Here is a 17,838-nt window from a genome sequence, read left to right as displayed (position 1 = left end):
GTAAGTCAGGGTTTGTCTTCAAACTGTGTTGCTTCACAGCCAATGGCATGTGTCATAGCGGGATCCATTTGCCCTGTTGCTTCTGCAGTGGGAGAAGGCTTCCAGTGCTCTGGAAACAAGCAACTCTGACTGGAACCCCACACCTAGGACTGTAATATGGCTTCAGTGTCATGTGTTTGACTGGATGAATCACAGGGAAAAAACAGACCACTTCATGGAAGAAAAGCACATTTTGCCCACCCCCCATCAAGTTTTAAATCTACAAGTAAAACCAACCACAGGGATGTTACAGAAGAACATGCACTCAAACAGGGTCAGATAGGAAGATGTGTCCTTGTGTGTATTAGGTATACCTAGTCTTATTTTGTTGCCAGATCCTACACCATCACATTGACCCCTCCCAGTAGTTCTGGGTTCAGTCTCTTCTCGCTTCCCAACCCAAAAGTGGTAGTGTCCACACTAGCAGGTGGTGGCCAGAGACTGATGGATTGGGGGCTGGAAGCAGCGCACATGCTCCACTGTGGAACTGTCTGTTTCCACTGACTTCATGTACTTGTTCAGGATGGCAAAAATCTCGTTGTTCAGGATCTGATACTTCCTGATTCTGTCAGCCATCTTCTTCAAGGGCTAGCAGGATGGTGAGGGAGAAGAGCAGCAGATGAAGAGAGAAAATCTTACGTCATTTGACCCGATAGCAAGTATCAGTACCTCTACCCTACTGCTAAAAAAGCTCTGCTAAAGTGAAGCAGCTAAAACATGCATTACAATTCCACTTAACACCTCCCAGACACTGGTGACTCACTTCATTTTAGGGTTTGGTGACTCAAGATAGAGCATTAACAAGGTCAGTGTGTGGTCCTTTGTTAACGTATCTAAAGTCTAGACTTAGCAGACTTCCAACTGCTTATTGACAAAGCCACTGAGATCACAGGATGGTTAGTAGAAATACCAGCTTCTCTGCCCTATCTTCCCAACCCCAGGAAGAAGGGAAAAGCTTGAGGAGAAAAAAGCTTCAATTGTCAAGGCAATTAAAACCTTGGCCTCTCTGCTGAGACTGCAGAAGGAAATTGTATAGCAAGTATATCCAGTTTGAATAAGGTAACACCAGGCATATTTGTGATTTATAAGTTTGGACAAGGGCAAGACAGAAAATAGAGAGAGAACAGTGTGCTGGTTCGGGTCTTTTGGGACCTTACTCTTCACTTACCACATTTTTTATGATTTCATCCTTCCCATCCTGCCTTTGAACCTTCAGCAGGTGGTAGCAAAAGTCAAAGAGGTCAAAGCGACGTTGCTGTCCAAGGAGAACAATGATAGAGCAACCTGCCCAGTTCAGACCATCTCCAAAGCACTGCCTGGAATGGGGACAAGGGGATGGAGAGAGGTGACAGGATATAGTTAGGTAAGAGTTGTCCTACTGTGATGCCAATAACTTTCCTTGGTGAATTCCTGGGGATATCAGATGTAGTCCTACTCCAGGAAAGTGGGTGTATACCTGAGAGAAAGTGAACTCAAAGGAGACATACAAAATTACAGCAGGGTCAAGCTGTGCATATTGCACAGGATATGATGGTTGAGGAACTAGCCTGTAGCTTGGGTTCAAGTCCCATCCACCAGTTTCCTTCTGAATTTGACCTTGAGGCATGTCACTTTACATTGCTACTTTTATTTTTCTCTGAGTGCTCAGATGGAAAGCTCTTTGCACATCTCTTTAGGTGCATGCACAATAAAGTTCTTCCCTTGAGTACCTAGGAATTGACATGATATAAATAATAAAAATGAGGGATGGAGGGAAAGAATGGAAACAATCCATTGCATCACTAAACTGTTTCCTATAAAATGCTGGCTAAGAAATAAACCCTGTCTTAGATCTACGGAAATGAGGGGAAAACAGCAGATCTGCAGGCAAATTAGGAATATTTAAAGAGCAACTTGTCGCATGTTCAGCTGTTCCTCTTCCACTTGTCCATTAGCTGAGGCTATTGCTGTAGCTAAAGGCATACTGGGGGCTTGCTGGCCACCATTAGCTCATTAGCTGTGCTAACGGCAGAGCTGGCTGAGGAACACTCACTCTGCGGTGAACTCGTTCGTGCCCACGGGGATGCAGTACACAAATTGCATGGCACTCCAGAGTCGGTGAAACTCCACACACTCATCCACATGCATGACCCCATTTGTAGGGGGTGGCCCACGCCAGATTGGGTCCTGTAGGTAGCTCCTAATTCGTGTCAAGATGACCTCGAACATGGACAACCCGCAGCATAACCGTTCCTTCGTCAGCAAGTCACCCTCCCGGGCAATGGCTATTTGCTGAGAATGGGGAAAATCAAAGAAACAGAAGTGACAATGTGATACAGATATACTCTCTTGTTGGACTTAACTCTTCCCAGTCTCTCCCAGCTTTTTCAAAGTTAATGGCGTATTCCATGCAAAGTCCAACCTTACCTCTGATGGTTGTTCCCATGGCACTCCCCACCAGAGAACAGAATACTTATCCCTCAAATAGAAGAAGATGTAATATTGTGCTCAATTATATGTCACCAATCTAACAATCTTTTGAAAAAACTGCATACATCAGAAAACAAAAGCTGAAGGCTTATCTCTAATCAGAAATACTGACCCTTAATTTTGCGAGCATGCTGTTTTGTTATACTAGCATTACTCAGCATTGCTGGGTTTAATTTCATTATTTGTTCAGATTATGAAAATAAACCAGGAGAGAACAGGGACATTTTGCTTCCCAGGGCATTACTGTCATCTCTTTAAAAGATAGACAAGTTGTGACTTTCTTGGTTTCTTTTCTAGTTAAGATTAAGAAGCTCTGAGGAAGATGTGAAGCCACCAGAACCTTAATACTGGAAAACCTGTGGTTTATAGGAAAGTCAAATAATAATTTTCCAGATGTGGAAGGTTTACATGTGTGGAGAATTTCTATGCCATCTGCACTTAGATGCGCATGTACAAATCTGCAAGCACTCAATTGGAATCGTGATGGAGTTCATTCGGTTTTTACACCAGAGGAAACCGAAGGAGAGTTTGACTTCATTTCATCCCCATCACTCCCCAAAGGAAAACAAGGGTATTTTAAACAAATAGGCAAGTGGGCCCTTCCTCCCAGCAAGGGAGCACTGATCCTGCTTAGCTAATTGCCTGCACCCCTTTGAGCTGTGCGAGGCTGGAAGCATGGAGTTAACTGCCCTGATTTCCTCTTAGCTGCCCCATTTCTTGCCATTTCCAGCTGCATTACTGACTTATCTTTGCAGTGCTGCCAAAAATAATATGGAAAATGAAAGCCAAGTGGTGTTAGTGCAGTGTACCCAGCTGTGCAGACAGGAGGCTCTGGGTCTGCTGTGCTCCCCCCGTGTCAGAGCAGCAATGGCCAAGACACTCTCTTCCTACAGACAAAGCATTTTACCCGTCTGACCATCCTGGCAGAGGCAGGCAGAGCAAATGGGGCATTCGTGACCCTACTGCCTATGCTAAAGGACTTCATGTGGCTTTAGGCATTTTTTTAAGCAGTTTCTCTCTTTCCAACTATCTTCATAATGCCTGTAGACATCTTGAATAAATCATGGTGGGGGCTCAGAGTCTCTGATAGAATGAGCAGGCACATATCCTGGACAGACATTAGGAACATGAATGTTGCTCCATTTACTTAGGTATTTTTCATTCCATACTAAGAAAACTGTGAATGTGCATGTACATCCCCCTTTGTGACTATTGCTTTAAGCAGGCAGTTTCCTAAAGCATTTTTGTTTAGTAATTATTGAAATTAAAACCCCTACAATTCCTACTTGAGAATTAAAATTAAATTAAAAATACTAAAATTAGGATTTAGAATTAAAAAAATTAGAATAAAAAAACACAACAATTCCAAGGACATTTGAGGAACCTCAGACCAATTAATGTTCAACTAATAGCAAACATAAAAGGAAAGCTGAATTGCTGTACAGAGGCCAGATTGGATCTGAGATCTCTAGATTTGTTAAACTCAGGAATGATATCAGCTGAGTTTCACATGACCATTTCACAGTGCCAGTTCTTTATACAGGTGATGGTCTGGCTCTTGCAGGCTTACAGAATATTAAACTATAATTGCGGTACATTTACAGCAGAATAGTTTTTCTGGAATATTAAGGCAAAATAAGTTGAATTGTCATATTGTGGACAGAAAATCACCGCATGAACTTGCGTATGTTTGCTTAGCAACGAAAGATTTATTTTATCTAGTATGTTTTTGTAGGTAGTGGCTGCACACTTGTTTTTTTCTCACTTGCTCCAAACTCCTATGGGTACAGATTAGTATTTGCGCACACTAGTCTATGATGGCAAAATGGGCACACAGCAGAAGTGTAGCTGTTTCACATACAAATAAGGTGTTAGCATTACTGTTTACTGAGATATACTGATAGAACAGATACTATGTTCAAGAAAAACCTAGTCCAAGGATTTTAATACCTTGCTTCTGAAGAAATCTTAATCTAGAAGGGGACACATCTTGCTGTCAGAGGACATGGCACCACTCCTTTATACACATGCTCAGACAGAATTTGGTTCTAAAGTTCATCATCAGAAAACCAGTCTTTGATATAAGACTACCACTGTTGGTATTTATCTAGCATGGTAATGGTGACTCTAGGGCTCTTAGTCATGCGGCAAGAACTGCCCCACAGTCTGGGCTTGCACCGGCAATGCCTCCGTGTGGAAGGAGCACTTCCACTTAGCATGTGTGATGCTGATTTCCAAGGTCAGCAGCAGAAGGGTCCTATCTCAATAGGCTGTCAAAGGATGCCACACTCCTGGCTCCACTCTACCTTCAGTGGAAGGGCTCCCAGTCCCTTCACTGAAAAAAATTAGATGGACTAAGCGCTTCTGAAAACCCTCTGCTAAATATCCCTATTTACCATTAAAAGGGAGATTTCCACCATGAACCACTCTGACCTCCAGTTCTTTATGAATCACCTATCAAACAGCTACTTCTGGATACTTCCAGTGCAAACCAGTTATTTAAAACATAACCACTGACAGTTTTGTTGTTGCACAACCTCAACAGTTGTGCCACAGTTATGCCACTACCTGTTTTACATCTTGTTAATTGACAAACTTGCAAGAACCATACCCAAAGCCTGCAAAGATTGATGGAAAAATCCCAACTTCAGCAGCCTCTGGCTCAGACCCTTCACAGCATATTGATTACTATACGAAATGCATAGTGCCACCTTTTGGGAAAGGCATCTAGCAGCCAATTTCTGCTAGGACTCTGTACAATTGCTAAAAGGTGCGCATTGTTCTGCAGGAAAAAAAAAAAAAAAAAAAACAAAAAAACAAAGCAACATGGTCTGTGTCCAAAACTGCATTTCCAGGAGCAAGCTAGAAGCTGTGGAGGCACCTATAGAAAGTGACCTGAGCTCAAAAAAGATCTGGAACTCAGCTTTACCTGAGTGATGAGTTGGGAGTAGTTTTACAGAAAGTTTAATTTTTAGTTGGATATGAAATACCTTTTGTTTTCATCATCATCATAACTATGGCAGAGATAAGCAACAAGTGGACTTTAACAGCAGATTTCAATGATGATTTTGCATGGAAAGGAAGAGAGAGAGAAAGACCAACACAAAGACACAAAAACACAGAGGTGAATTCTTTTTCTCAAGTGTATCCTTTAAAAGGAAGCCAAAGGGAAGTGAGAGACATGTCTGTGAAATAAGACGGAGCCCTCAGCTATATGGCCAGTTTCTTTATTTCATACAATTTCCAATGAAGCAAAGTTCAAAATGTCCTTGATCCATTAGAAAAATAAGAAAACTTTAAATTAACTTCCTGCCTGCCACAGATCTGTCACTTCATACAACTCTTTGCTCCATTCTGTCTACTATAAATTATAGAAAAAGTATATTTTAATATTTTAGTTTAGTTTAGTATTTTGAATGTTTTTTTTTATCCTATTACTGCACTAAGTAGGCAGTGGAAGTTAGTTATTGCTATCAATGCAGCTAAAATTTTGCCTATTACATTGACTGATTCTACTGAGATATTTTTAACAATACTCAGTTTCTGCACAAAATAGATCTTTTTCAAGCTGAGATCCCACCTCAAGAAAGCACTTAAATGGAGCTGTAATTTTAAGCACATGCTCTAAGCATATGCTAGGAGAGAAATCATTCTCTCATGTATTCCTTAACAGGGATGAGCTTAAAAACATACCACACTGCAGTCCTAAAGTACTTGGGATCCCCAAAAGTAATGGCAATTGCTTAAGTCTGTGACAGTCCTGCATTGTTTCAAACTACCCCAGGATTCTCCATGTCTTTAAAATGGAGAGGAAAGAGGTTTTCAAAGCTGCTCGTGTTCAGAGCTGGCTTCTAGCATGCTTGCCTCATAGCTCCCCTGCCAGCTCTCCTGACCAGGGGCAGGAATACATCATCCCTAGACCCGCTCGTACATTTTTCCTTCAAAATGTCAGTGTCCGCTATGGCAAGGATTTGGATTTTCTTGTCTGATTCGCATTTCGAATGGAAATAGGATCACTTTCCCAAGGCCAAAGAGGCCATCTGGGGACTGCTATAAATCTTCAACAGCCATCTCTTTCAATGAAATCCTTACCTGCGGAGTGCCCAGCCTCTCTATTAAGGGAACCAGGTGAAGTGGGGCATACTTGGCTTCGAGACGCTTCATGCGCACCTCCAAGCGTTCTCCTTCTGTCAAGCGAGCAGCAAACAGTGAAATGAGAGGAGGAAGTGGAAACCCGCAATTTCCGCCAAGTTTGCTCAGAGCTGCCCCCCAGCAACCATCCAACGAGACTTTGGATCAGTGAGCCAAACCAACAGCAAATGAGGGAACCAGTGATGCAGAGAAAAGAGGGATGTGCGATCGCAGTCTCAGCAGTAGCTTAATCACACATGTCCAAAAGCATGTTGCTATTACTCATCACTCCTGTAGAGATGGACATTTCATGCTGTCATTCTCCAAAAAGGCTGTGAAATGGCTTTAAAAGCTGAAGGGAACCCCAAAATTGGCTAAGGTTTCAGTCTGTAACTAGGGTACAGAAAATGCATGGTTGGCGTATGTCTCCACCTGACTATTCACTGTATCCACATATCTGTTTTGAGAAGGAAAGCAGGGCCAGATCTAATCCTCAGCAGAAATGGGAGAGAAATGGCTTCTTGGCAGAGACCTCTGAGTCTGTCCGCTGCTTCCTTCTCAGCTTCTTACCTTTGATGTAGACCCTGGGCAAAATATTTTGGAAGGGAGCAGCATGCAGCAAATCACAAACTTCTTCCTGGGACTGAGGCAGGAAGAAAGAAAGATAAAATAAGTTAAAAATGCCTACAGGGATTGACTTGTATGGCTTAGGGGCCTGGGCAACAATACAATGACCCATTCAAATCCAACCCAGTTCAGTAGTAACTCAAATGGCTTGAATCTAAATGAACTAAAACTGAGATACCTCTGACCTTAAGCCAGGAAGTTTGCTGTAAATCTAGCAATTCACTTCCTGCCTGTACAAGGCCAGAGCTTTATACATGTTTTTTCTGGCCCATTCACTAACATTGCAAGGAAGAGTGCATAAAGAATATTGCAATTTCAGTTTTATCCCACTCTATTTTTTCAGAGAGTGCCCAGGTAGAAATTAGTCTGTAGTTTCATTATTCTGGGATGTATGTGTGTCAAATATACCAATGTACGGTTCTATTACAAATAGATAGATAATACATTGGTGTGAGCTTATTTGGTTCTTCATATAGTAGTCACAGCCCGTGCTATCGGAGCGGACTCCCAGGGTTGTAGGCACCAGGGAGAATAATACAAAAGTCCAAAGAGGAATAACATCATGAGATGCCACCTGTAAGTATGCAAGCCAATGCACTAGAGAAAAAATAATCCCAAACACAGATGCACAAGGAGGAGAAACCTAGAAATAGGTAGGTGGAGACTGAGGAGTGATGGCTGACAATACATTGTATACGAGTCTGCAATGGGAAACAGCAGCAAGGAAAACCAAAGCTTTTTAACACAGAGGCATTGCATCACAATAAGGCATTAGTTTGCTCCTACAAAACTCTAGTTCTAGGACATGCTTTCACTTCTGAGCTTACCATAAAGACTTAGACATACTTGAGAGGAGGTTATGATAGAGCAGCAAAAGATATTTGGGGGCCAGATGGAATGGCTCGTTTGGGTCTGTTCGGGGTGCACTGGTGGACACCTCATCTTCCAGCCAAGAGGTGGTGAAGAGTGCATAGCATGGAGATGCAGGAGGTTGTATTGGAGCCATGGATGCTGGTATGTGAGCGAGTTTGTGGGAGTGCAGTTTGTGACACAGTGCTAGAGGGAAAGGAACAGCCCTGGGTCCCTCCATGGGCATACAGATGCTGGTGCTTGCTACAGGGCCAAGCCCATTCTCCTTGTTATTTTGTTTGCAAAATGCTCTTCCTTCCTAGACAAAGGGTTTTTCACTGCTATTTCCCTCTGACAAAATGAACATTTTCTCCATTTGTAGCCTGCATTCTCCCAATATTTGCCTGCAAATTAGTCACATCATTAACAGATTTCCTCCTCAAGGTCCGTTATTTGAGAGTAAAAATTATCTCAGAAATTTAGTCACAAGCAATCCCTCATCCTTCAAATTTAAACAATAAAAAATAGGTAGAAGGGAACATACCACTAACCTTTGCTATCGCATTTTCTGCCAGCAAATACCACCAGCCTTAGATTAGACTGACAGCCATGAAGATAACTGCACCATAAAAGCAATTGCTTCCATTGCATAAGAGCTCCATTAAAGTGAAAATCTTGTTACATGATGGCTCTATGCATCTGACAATCTTCCAGTGAGTGAGAACCAGTGCCTGCTGAGTACAAAACTACTTTATATTCTAAACCAAGCACTGTGTGGAAGAGCTAGAGCTCAGAGAGGGAGAGAGCTTCAGCTGGTATGGAAAGGAGATACACGGGGACTTGGATGGGTAACCTGGCTAAAAGGATACCCAAATTTTCACCATCTCCTTTTCTTTCTGCTATTCTAAAATGCTATTCTAAAATACTGCTGATTTACAGCTCCTAGGACAGGAGCATTCAAATGAAGCACTACTAGAAGAAACTACATTGTGTTCCTTAAGTACCCTTTTAAAAGATGGGATGGAAAAGGCAGACATGGTACATCCAGCATTAAATCTAACATTGAGAGCAGCTGACAGCAGTAACGGACACAAAAGGAGCAGAAACTGCCAAGATAGAGTTTGCAACTCCAGTGGATTTGTAAAATACAGCCAAGCCGCTAAGTGATATACAAATCTCCAGTTTTTTTAATCTTATACCAATTACTGCTCACTGGAGGTGTTTGATGCACCATACTAGCTACTGAAAGTCTCTGTCTATCTGGAGGTAAAATGCAAGGGCATGGGCAGAAATATCCATTTTGAGGAAATACAGAGATTTTCAGTTTTCTCTGTGCTCTCTGCTTGGTTAAACTGAGAGCTTTTGAACTTTCTTTTGGTTTTACTCTGAGCAAAACTTTCTGGTTTTACTTAGAAATCTCACCCTACACTGGAGAAGATTTTCTGAAAAAAACTCTGGAAAAAATGATATAGCCCTGTCAAAACTATTATAACATAAATTCCTAATTTTTAACACAAAACTGTTTTTGTTTGGAAACCCCTTAGTTGGCTCTAGGCCAAACTGTGGAATAAATTCACTATGAAATAATTTTTTTTTGCATGAAAAACTAGAAGCTAAGATGATGTGTGGCAATGAGCAATGGCCTTTTCCCTAACAGGCCAGCTCACTTAAGTCAGAGAGGGCATCACACAAGCTAAGAGGCTGAGACACTTTTGTAGGGGGCAATACTGAGTTGTAACTCTAGCTAGGTCTTTGGTGAAGACAAGAATGTCACAGAATCAGCTGTTCTTCCAAGATTTCCTTGCTTTTGGTTTACTTTCTGATTATCACCATTATTACCAATCAGTTATTCTCACTGCACTGGCATTCCAGAAAAACAACCATAGGTTAAGGTTCAAATCCAAAAAAAAAAAAAAAAAAAAAAAAAAGAATCCCAGATGATCCCTGCCCCAAAGAGCTTACAGTCCAGAAATAAGCCTCAGCTGATTTTATTTCTGAGAAGGACAAATATGGGATACCTTTGGGTCCAATAATTAAATCTAGATCTTCCAGTATTCAGATTCTCCTTCAGCAATCCCAGATGTCAGTGACTCAGTGCCAATGCACACCTTCCCCATGAACGTGGTCCCCAGTAACACAGCCCCACAGAGACCCAGAGCACATGAGAAGCCAGAAAGTAACATTTTCAAGCCCTTCTGCTTGAGAACCCACTTCTATTTATACTCTTGAGCTTGGAATTTCAAGTATGATCTGTTGATTCAGGGGATTTCACCTTACCAAAGCCTGCTCGATAAGAAGGCAGAAGAGAATGGCATTGCCCACTTCTCTAAGGCTCTGGAACACATCAGTCTTCAGCTCTGCGTACTCAATGATGTCCTTCAGCTGATGATGGAAAAATTCCAGGATTCCTTAAAAGACAGGAAAGCACAGTCAGAGAAGGGAGAGCAATATTGTTCTCCAATGACTTGGATAAAAAGACAAGCAGTGCCTCATGCTTCCCTAATCATGAATTTTAACCTGTGCCTGCTAAGTAGCTAGACGGAGATTACCACTGGCGAGAACTAGCGCGCTGCCTCATCCTGCTTTCACTAGCCCCTGGGAAATAAGGAGTAATTCATATGAAGTTGTTGGATTTCCTAATTGGAGGAAAAAGATTCAAGGCTGCAGTGGATGCCTTTGTGCTGGCCCATTTATATCCATCACAATCTCCCCACCCAACTCAAGTGCAACCTGTAATCATCTTGAAAAAAATCTTTGCATCAGCTAAGTGGAGCTGTTGAAAAATGACAACAAACTCCTCAGAACAAAAGTTCACAAAATCTTGAAAATAAAACACAGGCTACCAAAACACATTCTCTTATCAGGCACCTGTGTCTTCAAAAAGAAAATTCCCAAAAGAAATTTCATGAGAAAATTTCCTACGTGTTTCATTGTCAGTAGCAAAACAACTGGAAGTAGCACTCAGTACACGGTTAGATTGTGAAGGAGCCCAGACTCAGTAATTGAAACTGTAAGACATTTTACAGCACAGGGCAGATTTTGCTCCTGTTTCCATTTTTCTACAAGAAGGCTTCCCTTCAAAAGTTACCAGGAAAGCCTATAGCAACATGAGCTTCAACAATACAAGTTTCCTTAAAAGCAATATAAGTTCCTCCCATATGCAATTCATTAGAAACCTTACAATGTTTTGCATTTTGTTCTGTTTCACAGATTAAAATCTCTCAGTTCTCTATGCTACTGCATTGTGCCAGTATTCCTAATTTTACCCTGCCTGGGTTGCATGCTGCAACAGCATTTCAGGTGCCAGTCTTTGTTTAATTAATAGTACGTGCCTGAGTAAATGCTGCACAAACACGTGGGAGAGCTATTGCTCAAACCATTATGTATCTATCTGCAGCACCCACCTGGAGAGCCATATTCATGTCTTGGCAAGCGGCATATCTTGGGCATTACTTCTATCAGTGTTTTCACGTATTGCAGGATCGTGCCTTGTAACTGTCAGAGACAAAGGGAGATTAAACGGGAATGAGGGCTTCTCCTGACATTGGTTTTAAAAGTGCATAGTTTGTGGACAGGTCAACATTTGACAGTACAGGATGAAACTTTAACTGGGAGTTCAAGACGAATTTGCTCAGTTTGGGTCTCACCCAAACCTAAACTTCAGCCCAAGTGCATGGAACTAGAGTGATTTTACAGCTTCCCCTTGAATGATAAATTATGGCTGCTTGAATGCTCTGCTTCAAAATACAGCTGGGTGTGTTTGTGTTGTTTGCAGATGAAATAAGGCTCAGTGTTGGATCCAGCAGGATTAGAGCTTCTAACACAAAAAGCCTCTGATCAGATTTGCTAAAGAAGTAATTTCACAGCACAGAAATTATTCCTTCTTCCACCTGAGGAATGATCACTAGATACTGAGAGATTAAAAAAAAAAGTACATAAAACAACCTCCTTCAGTTCTGATGTTTTCAGCTAATACGGAAAAGAGTGAAATAGTGAACTATATTTCTTAGTTACAAACACTGGCTGTCAATTGGAGTTACATAACTGAATCCTATATACATATTATACTGGATTATGCCCTAAACACAGTGTAGCCAAAGATCTTCACCTTTGCTCTGAATGCTCTCTGCTCTCACACACTACCTAGAACATTTTTAACTATGTGAAACAAGTTACATCTTCAATAGCTACAGTGCTTTACCGTAGAAAAACTAGCCATACACTTGAAGTTTTCAGTTTTACATTGTTTTGTTAGGCAAGTTCAAAATGATATCTTTGCAGTCAAACTAGAATTTAACTATTTATAATGAATGAAAATCATCTCTCCAGTAAAGCAAGGTTTTTGGTAGAAAAACATGACCTGAAAAATTATACACTTTTGCACATCCTCTCCCTCTTGTTAATGCTCTGTAGTAATAATGCCCTTAAGGGACATATGGGATGACTTCCCTGTGGATCATATTTCTCTTCTGAAAGAGAAGAGAAAGCTAGAAAGCAGATATGGCTGGCTTCAGAATATCTGATGAAAGTGGACAAAATGGCTTGGATTAATATGGACTCACCTACAGTGGAATATTCTTTTAAAGATCAAAAAAAGTTAGTTCTATTAGTTTTGTTTCCTGCTTTCTATCTTCCTGTGGTTTTCCCACTGGTATGAAAATACTATGAGACTCATTCTCTTGTGCTACTGCTGGGCATGAACTCTTGCCTGAAAGGTCTCCCAGACTACAGCACAGGCAGTGCTGATGGTCCACAAAGTCCATATCCCACCCATTCACATCTCAGTGACATTTAATAAAGTCAAATGTAAAGTGCTTCATCCCCAAATCTGGGTGGCTGACCAGAGTTAACACTCAGGGTCAAACGCCCTACGACACCACTGAAATCAGTGGGATTCCTTAGCACCAAGACATATCAGACCATTAACACAAGTATTTCAGTACACAAAATATCCCAAATTTGAACACTCCAAACAAAGATCCAAAACCCAGGATGACTGTACAACCAACATCTTTCAAAGCATTGAAGGTTTTCCCATCACTAGAATTACCAGGCTCTTGACGATCTTCAACAGCTCTTCCATGACCACTGCGATCCCTTGATAGCCAAGGAGCCTACAGATTGTCTTGAAATGAGGTGGTCCCACAAAATTGCGGTAGGAACTATAGATGTGACTGTAGGCGATATTTAGAGGCTGAGAAATCAGAAGCACAGCGACAATTAGATAGCAGCATTTGCAGGACCTGCAACTAATTTTCTTATCATAGTATTATGTTCCATCATTTCAAATAGCTTTTAAGGAAGACAAGGAAAAATAATAATTCCTATGATAAATTTCTTCTACTTCTGTGATTCTTGTAGCAAACAGGAGATTGGTTTTCTTCCTACTTGGTCAAAGACATTCTAATCTCATCAGATTGTCATGTCACAAGGTTTATTATACCACTTTCTTACCAACACCACTTTCCATTTCAAAGGTAATTTATTCTCTCATACAATCCCCATCAAAGACTTCAGTTCAATAGGCCTTTATCTTTTCAAATCCAAATTTTTCTCTACTAAAATTAAAAGCTTTATGCATATGTAAGAGCACAGAGGTTTTCTATTGGCATTTGCTTCAAATAAGGAATATTAAGACAAGTAGGAACTGCAGCATCTGAGCCTAAGAGCAGTTAGAAGAGACAGAAAAAAAATCCTTTGTGTGTCCTACAAAACCCTCTGTCTGCCTGTGTATTTAACTCAGTGGACATCCACACGTGACTGCAAAAATTGGTAGAATACAGCCCTGGCCCACACAGAATAGTACCTGGGGCTCTGTCCCCCAGACAACTTTCTATTTAAGAGGATAAAACAGAATATAATTTCTAAAGATGTACTCTACCAGTGCCCTCTTGGAAATGTGGAAATTGCTGCAATACTTTGTCACTAGAACAGTTATTGAATCCATTTGGTAGGAGGAAGCAGAAGTAGGGAGAGCTATTTCACTTGTGCGATCTGCAAAAGACCGCGCGTCAGTTTAGATCGTGACACCGCATGCTCAGCCCTGGCTCTGAAATAGAAACATTCACATCATGACTCAGCCCCAGCAGAGAAAGGCTGTATTCTCACCCCATATCTTTTAATTATAACATTTGCAGCTTCAATAAACAGCACCAACAGCACATGCCAAATGCCCCCTAATATTCCAGTTCCTACTTAGATACTCCAGTTTCACTAGAGGTAATGTGACATTGACTCACGTTCCCATTTTGGTGGGCCCACAAACTCATGCTCTCTTAGGGAAGCCCCTTTTCCCTCTGTACTCCATAGCTAGGAGATAGTTCTGCAGTCTTTGCAGGTGCAATGGTCCCCAGAGACGGGACATCACCACCCAGTCAAGAAGCAGCCGGTTAGGCTTTCTCCATGATGGGGCTGACATTTCACCACTGTGAGTGTCAAGTGCTGCCAGGTAACCTCCCACCTTGCCAGTGCTCATCCCTCTGCCGCGTGCTGCCCTGCTGTGGGCTAACAGAGCTGGAGAGCAGGGCTGAAGTTTACTTTTCCTTAATGCGGAGGTCCTAGCAATAAGGCTGATAAGGAGGAACATGTTTTAAGATGTACATTGGCTGCAGACAAGCAGGATGATTCATCCTCGCCTGCCTGCAAGATGAGGTAGGCTCCACCAAGCTCTCTGCAGAGCCCCGGAGTGTGTTAACAACAGACGTGTGGCTAATAATAATACTCTGTCTGCGAGCAATTAAAATATAACTCCATTTAAGGGTGAGATACACAGCTCAGGTTAAAGACTGTAGGATGTAAAAATGACACCAGTGAGTATTTTAAGACAAAACAGCTGAACGTGCAAGCTGGTTGTACTGCACTGCGTACTCCCCCAGCCTGGATAGCGCCCTTGCAGGGCGGCAGCGCCGAGCACCACACATGGCAGTGCCAGCCCGCACCCCTCGCCGGGCAGCAAAGTCTCCACCCTGGCCAGCTCCCCTGATGTTTTGCTATTCTGAGGAGCAATGGTTGCCAAAGACCTCACCGAGGTTTGCCCCACCTTTGGTTTGGGGCCAAACCAGTAGGCTGGGAGTACAGACAGGTTGGGATTTGCAGCACTGGGCAAAGTTCTTGGCATTCTGTAGAGCAAAACGCAACATAGCAAGCACATGCCCTGTGCCCAGGTCTCTGGGAAATCTGCATACTTTTACACTTGGAATAACACGAGGAAAGATCCCCCCCACACACCCCATGCCCTGCTTTGCTTTAGGAAGCGTGGACTATCAAGGCAAACACCAAGAAGGCATGTTGCCCTTTCCTTCCACGCCTCTCCAGTCTCCTTTACACATGCTTTAGGAAATAATGAGACTATCCAGGACAGTCAGGAGCCCCGAAACCCAAATTTAGCAGCCAATGCAGTAAAAGAGAAAAGCAGTTGACACTTCCACGCCTTTGCTGGCCATCACCCAGAGCTGTCCGTGCTACCCAAGGGATGGGAGAAGAGTTTTATCAGCCACTAAGCCATGGACAGATAACACTGCCAGTGCCCAAACTTCCTCAAAAAGGTGAAGTATTAAAGAGGAATACACTTAGATACAAAAAAAGGACTTGTACATACCCAAAAACCATTCCAGACTCTCAGGGCAAGCTAACTTCTGTCATGGTGTGTAAGAAAGTGAAAACCAATTCTGACCCATATAGACAGGGCTCTCTAAGCTAGACTTACAGCAAACAGCCCAAATACAGCCTGCTCCCTTCCTCTGCATTGAACAACATTCCTCCCCCTATAAGGCTTTTACCATGCTCAGCTGCATCACCCTGCTGCTGAAACTATCATGTAAGGAAAACTGGTTCCTGCCACCTGGGATGCACAGGACACGGGCAATACAGAAGGCTCGTTTTCATACTACCCTGCTATGCTGACTACTGACTTTCCGGGGGTCACAGCCCAGTAGAACTGCCTTTTTTCACAGCTCTTTTTCTAACAGCAGGAGCAAAGCTCTCTAGGTAGCTCAGAGGCACTAATTTAACCTGACTCCGCTGCTAGCTCAGGGGGAGAGCCGACGGGCGGCCTCGGTAGTGCCGGAGGACAGGAACGGTGTGTGCCCCGTGACAGCTGCTGCCGTGGGAAAGTGGTACGAGACGGTGTCCCGCCCGCCCCTGCGCCTGCTGGCACGAGAGAGCGGGGCGCGCGGCCCCTGCTGCTGGCAGCGCCCGCTGCAACCCCAGCTCCCGCAAGCCTGCGCGCAGAAAGCTGAGCACCTCCGTCCTGCTTGTGCACTGCAGCCATTTATATGGTGCCATCAGTGTGCACCATCCTTCAGGTTACATCCATATGCGTGGTCATTAAAAACACATGGGCGATTTGTCTGTGCGAGGGAACAAGTGATTTCTGGCAAGTCCGGCATGACCTTGAGTCAGGCAGTACCAAGAGAAACAGAAAGCCATGAAAATACATAAACGAAGCTCAAACTAAGGTGTTTACAGAGCTAAGAAGTGGTTGTTAACAAGCAGAAAGAAGTGGGTTGCTGGTAATTTTACAGCTGCTCTGTAGGAGACTTGGCAACCTGCTGTGTTTTTTAAGTGGCTGAATAGCAGAAAATGGCTGTTTCTGCTGGGTGCTTGAGAGGAGCTCAAGGAAACCTGTGGTTTCCACCCCTGCTGCAGCTGCTGGAAGGGTGAGTAGGCCAGGCAGGGCCACTGCAGTCACAGCTGGCTCTGCTTGCAGATGGGATTGAGAGCAGAGGAACAGTAGTGCCGGAGCAGTCCTGAGCTGCCCTGGTTTCAGAACTAAGGCTAGGAGCAGGTCTTCCAGGCCCGGGAAATGAGAATCCCAATACCAGCCCCAGTATGGCCTGGTTTCTTGGCAAGCTAAAGCAACAGTATTTTAACTGTCAAATGGAGGTCATCACCAGTGTGACATTTTCCAAAACTTTAACATATGTCTTTGTACAATTTCATACGGACACAAACTCTGTGAAAACACTTGCAGTGGAATGGGTTACTCCACCACAAGCAGACACCAGAATAGTGAGTTATTATGACAAATATAAAAAAATATGGTCAGGGTCACAAGCTCTCTCAGCCCAAAACTCTCCTATAAGCAAACTCTTTAACAGCAAACTTTATTTTGCGAGCAGGTGATACTAACACCACTGAAAGCTGTGCTGTGGTTGCCTTTGAGCTAGCAGTATTGACCACTTTGTGAAGACAGGTCAGAAGGACCCTTGGCTGATCTACTCTCGCTCTCTCTGTTTTTCTATCTATTTTGAAAGAACTTAACATTTGTTACAGGAACAGATGGAAATGAAAAATTATTTGTCAATACCTGAAATTTAATTCTGAAGCAACTGTGAACACTGATATGAACACCACAAATGCAGTAAGGCAGGAGCTCTCTCAAGGGAACGTGATCATGTTGCAGAATGCACCTTTCTGCAGCAGGGATTTGTATGTGCACCTCCTTCCCTACCGGCAAGAACGTACTTTACTTACAACATGGGACAAGCTACAAGCTCTCTTTCCCTGTGCTCCTGTAAGGAGGACCATGCTATTGAAGAGGCAGGAAGCCATCTAGGAGTACTTTTATTTTCATCCCTATCCATAATTATTTTCATTGCTGCTCCCAATTTTCAGATCTCTGGCAGCTGCAGTTCACAGAAACAGAAAGAAATACCTAAGATCTCAGAAGACAGAACTGTAACGTCCAGAACTGTGGAGCATAAATCAAAAGCAAGGGTCACA

At 42.8% G+C, this 17,838-nt stretch overlaps 1 protein-coding gene across 4 annotated transcripts in view; it reads right to left on the bottom strand.

Moving 5' to 3' along the window:
* Positions 1–459: 459 nt before the first annotated feature.
* CYFIP2 (cytoplasmic FMR1 interacting protein 2) overlaps positions 460–17,838 on the bottom strand; it is a 47,346-nt gene continuing 29,967 nt past the window's right edge. For all 4 annotated transcript variants that reach the window (XM_062587027.1, XM_062587030.1, XM_062587028.1 and 1 more), the window contains 8 exons: positions 13,166–13,309; positions 11,520–11,610; positions 10,393–10,523; positions 7,210–7,282; positions 6,601–6,695; positions 2,072–2,310; positions 1,208–1,355; positions 460–627 (listed from right to left, as the gene is read on the bottom strand). In XM_062587027.1, coding sequence (XP_062443011.1) covers positions 460–627; positions 1,208–1,355; positions 2,072–2,310; positions 6,601–6,695; positions 7,210–7,282; positions 10,393–10,523; positions 11,520–11,610; positions 13,166–13,309 — 1,089 coding nt within the window. The remainder of the gene's footprint in view (positions 628–1,207; positions 1,356–2,071; positions 2,311–6,600; positions 6,696–7,209; positions 7,283–10,392; positions 10,524–11,519; positions 11,611–13,165; positions 13,310–17,838) is intronic.

This window comes from Rhea pennata, chromosome 14 (genome assembly GCF_028389875.1).
Source record: "Rhea pennata isolate bPtePen1 chromosome 14, bPtePen1.pri, whole genome shotgun sequence".
Lineage (NCBI taxonomy): Eukaryota > Metazoa > Chordata > Aves > Rheiformes > Rheidae > Rhea > Rhea pennata.
This window is presented reverse-complemented; position numbering and strand designations above follow the sequence as displayed.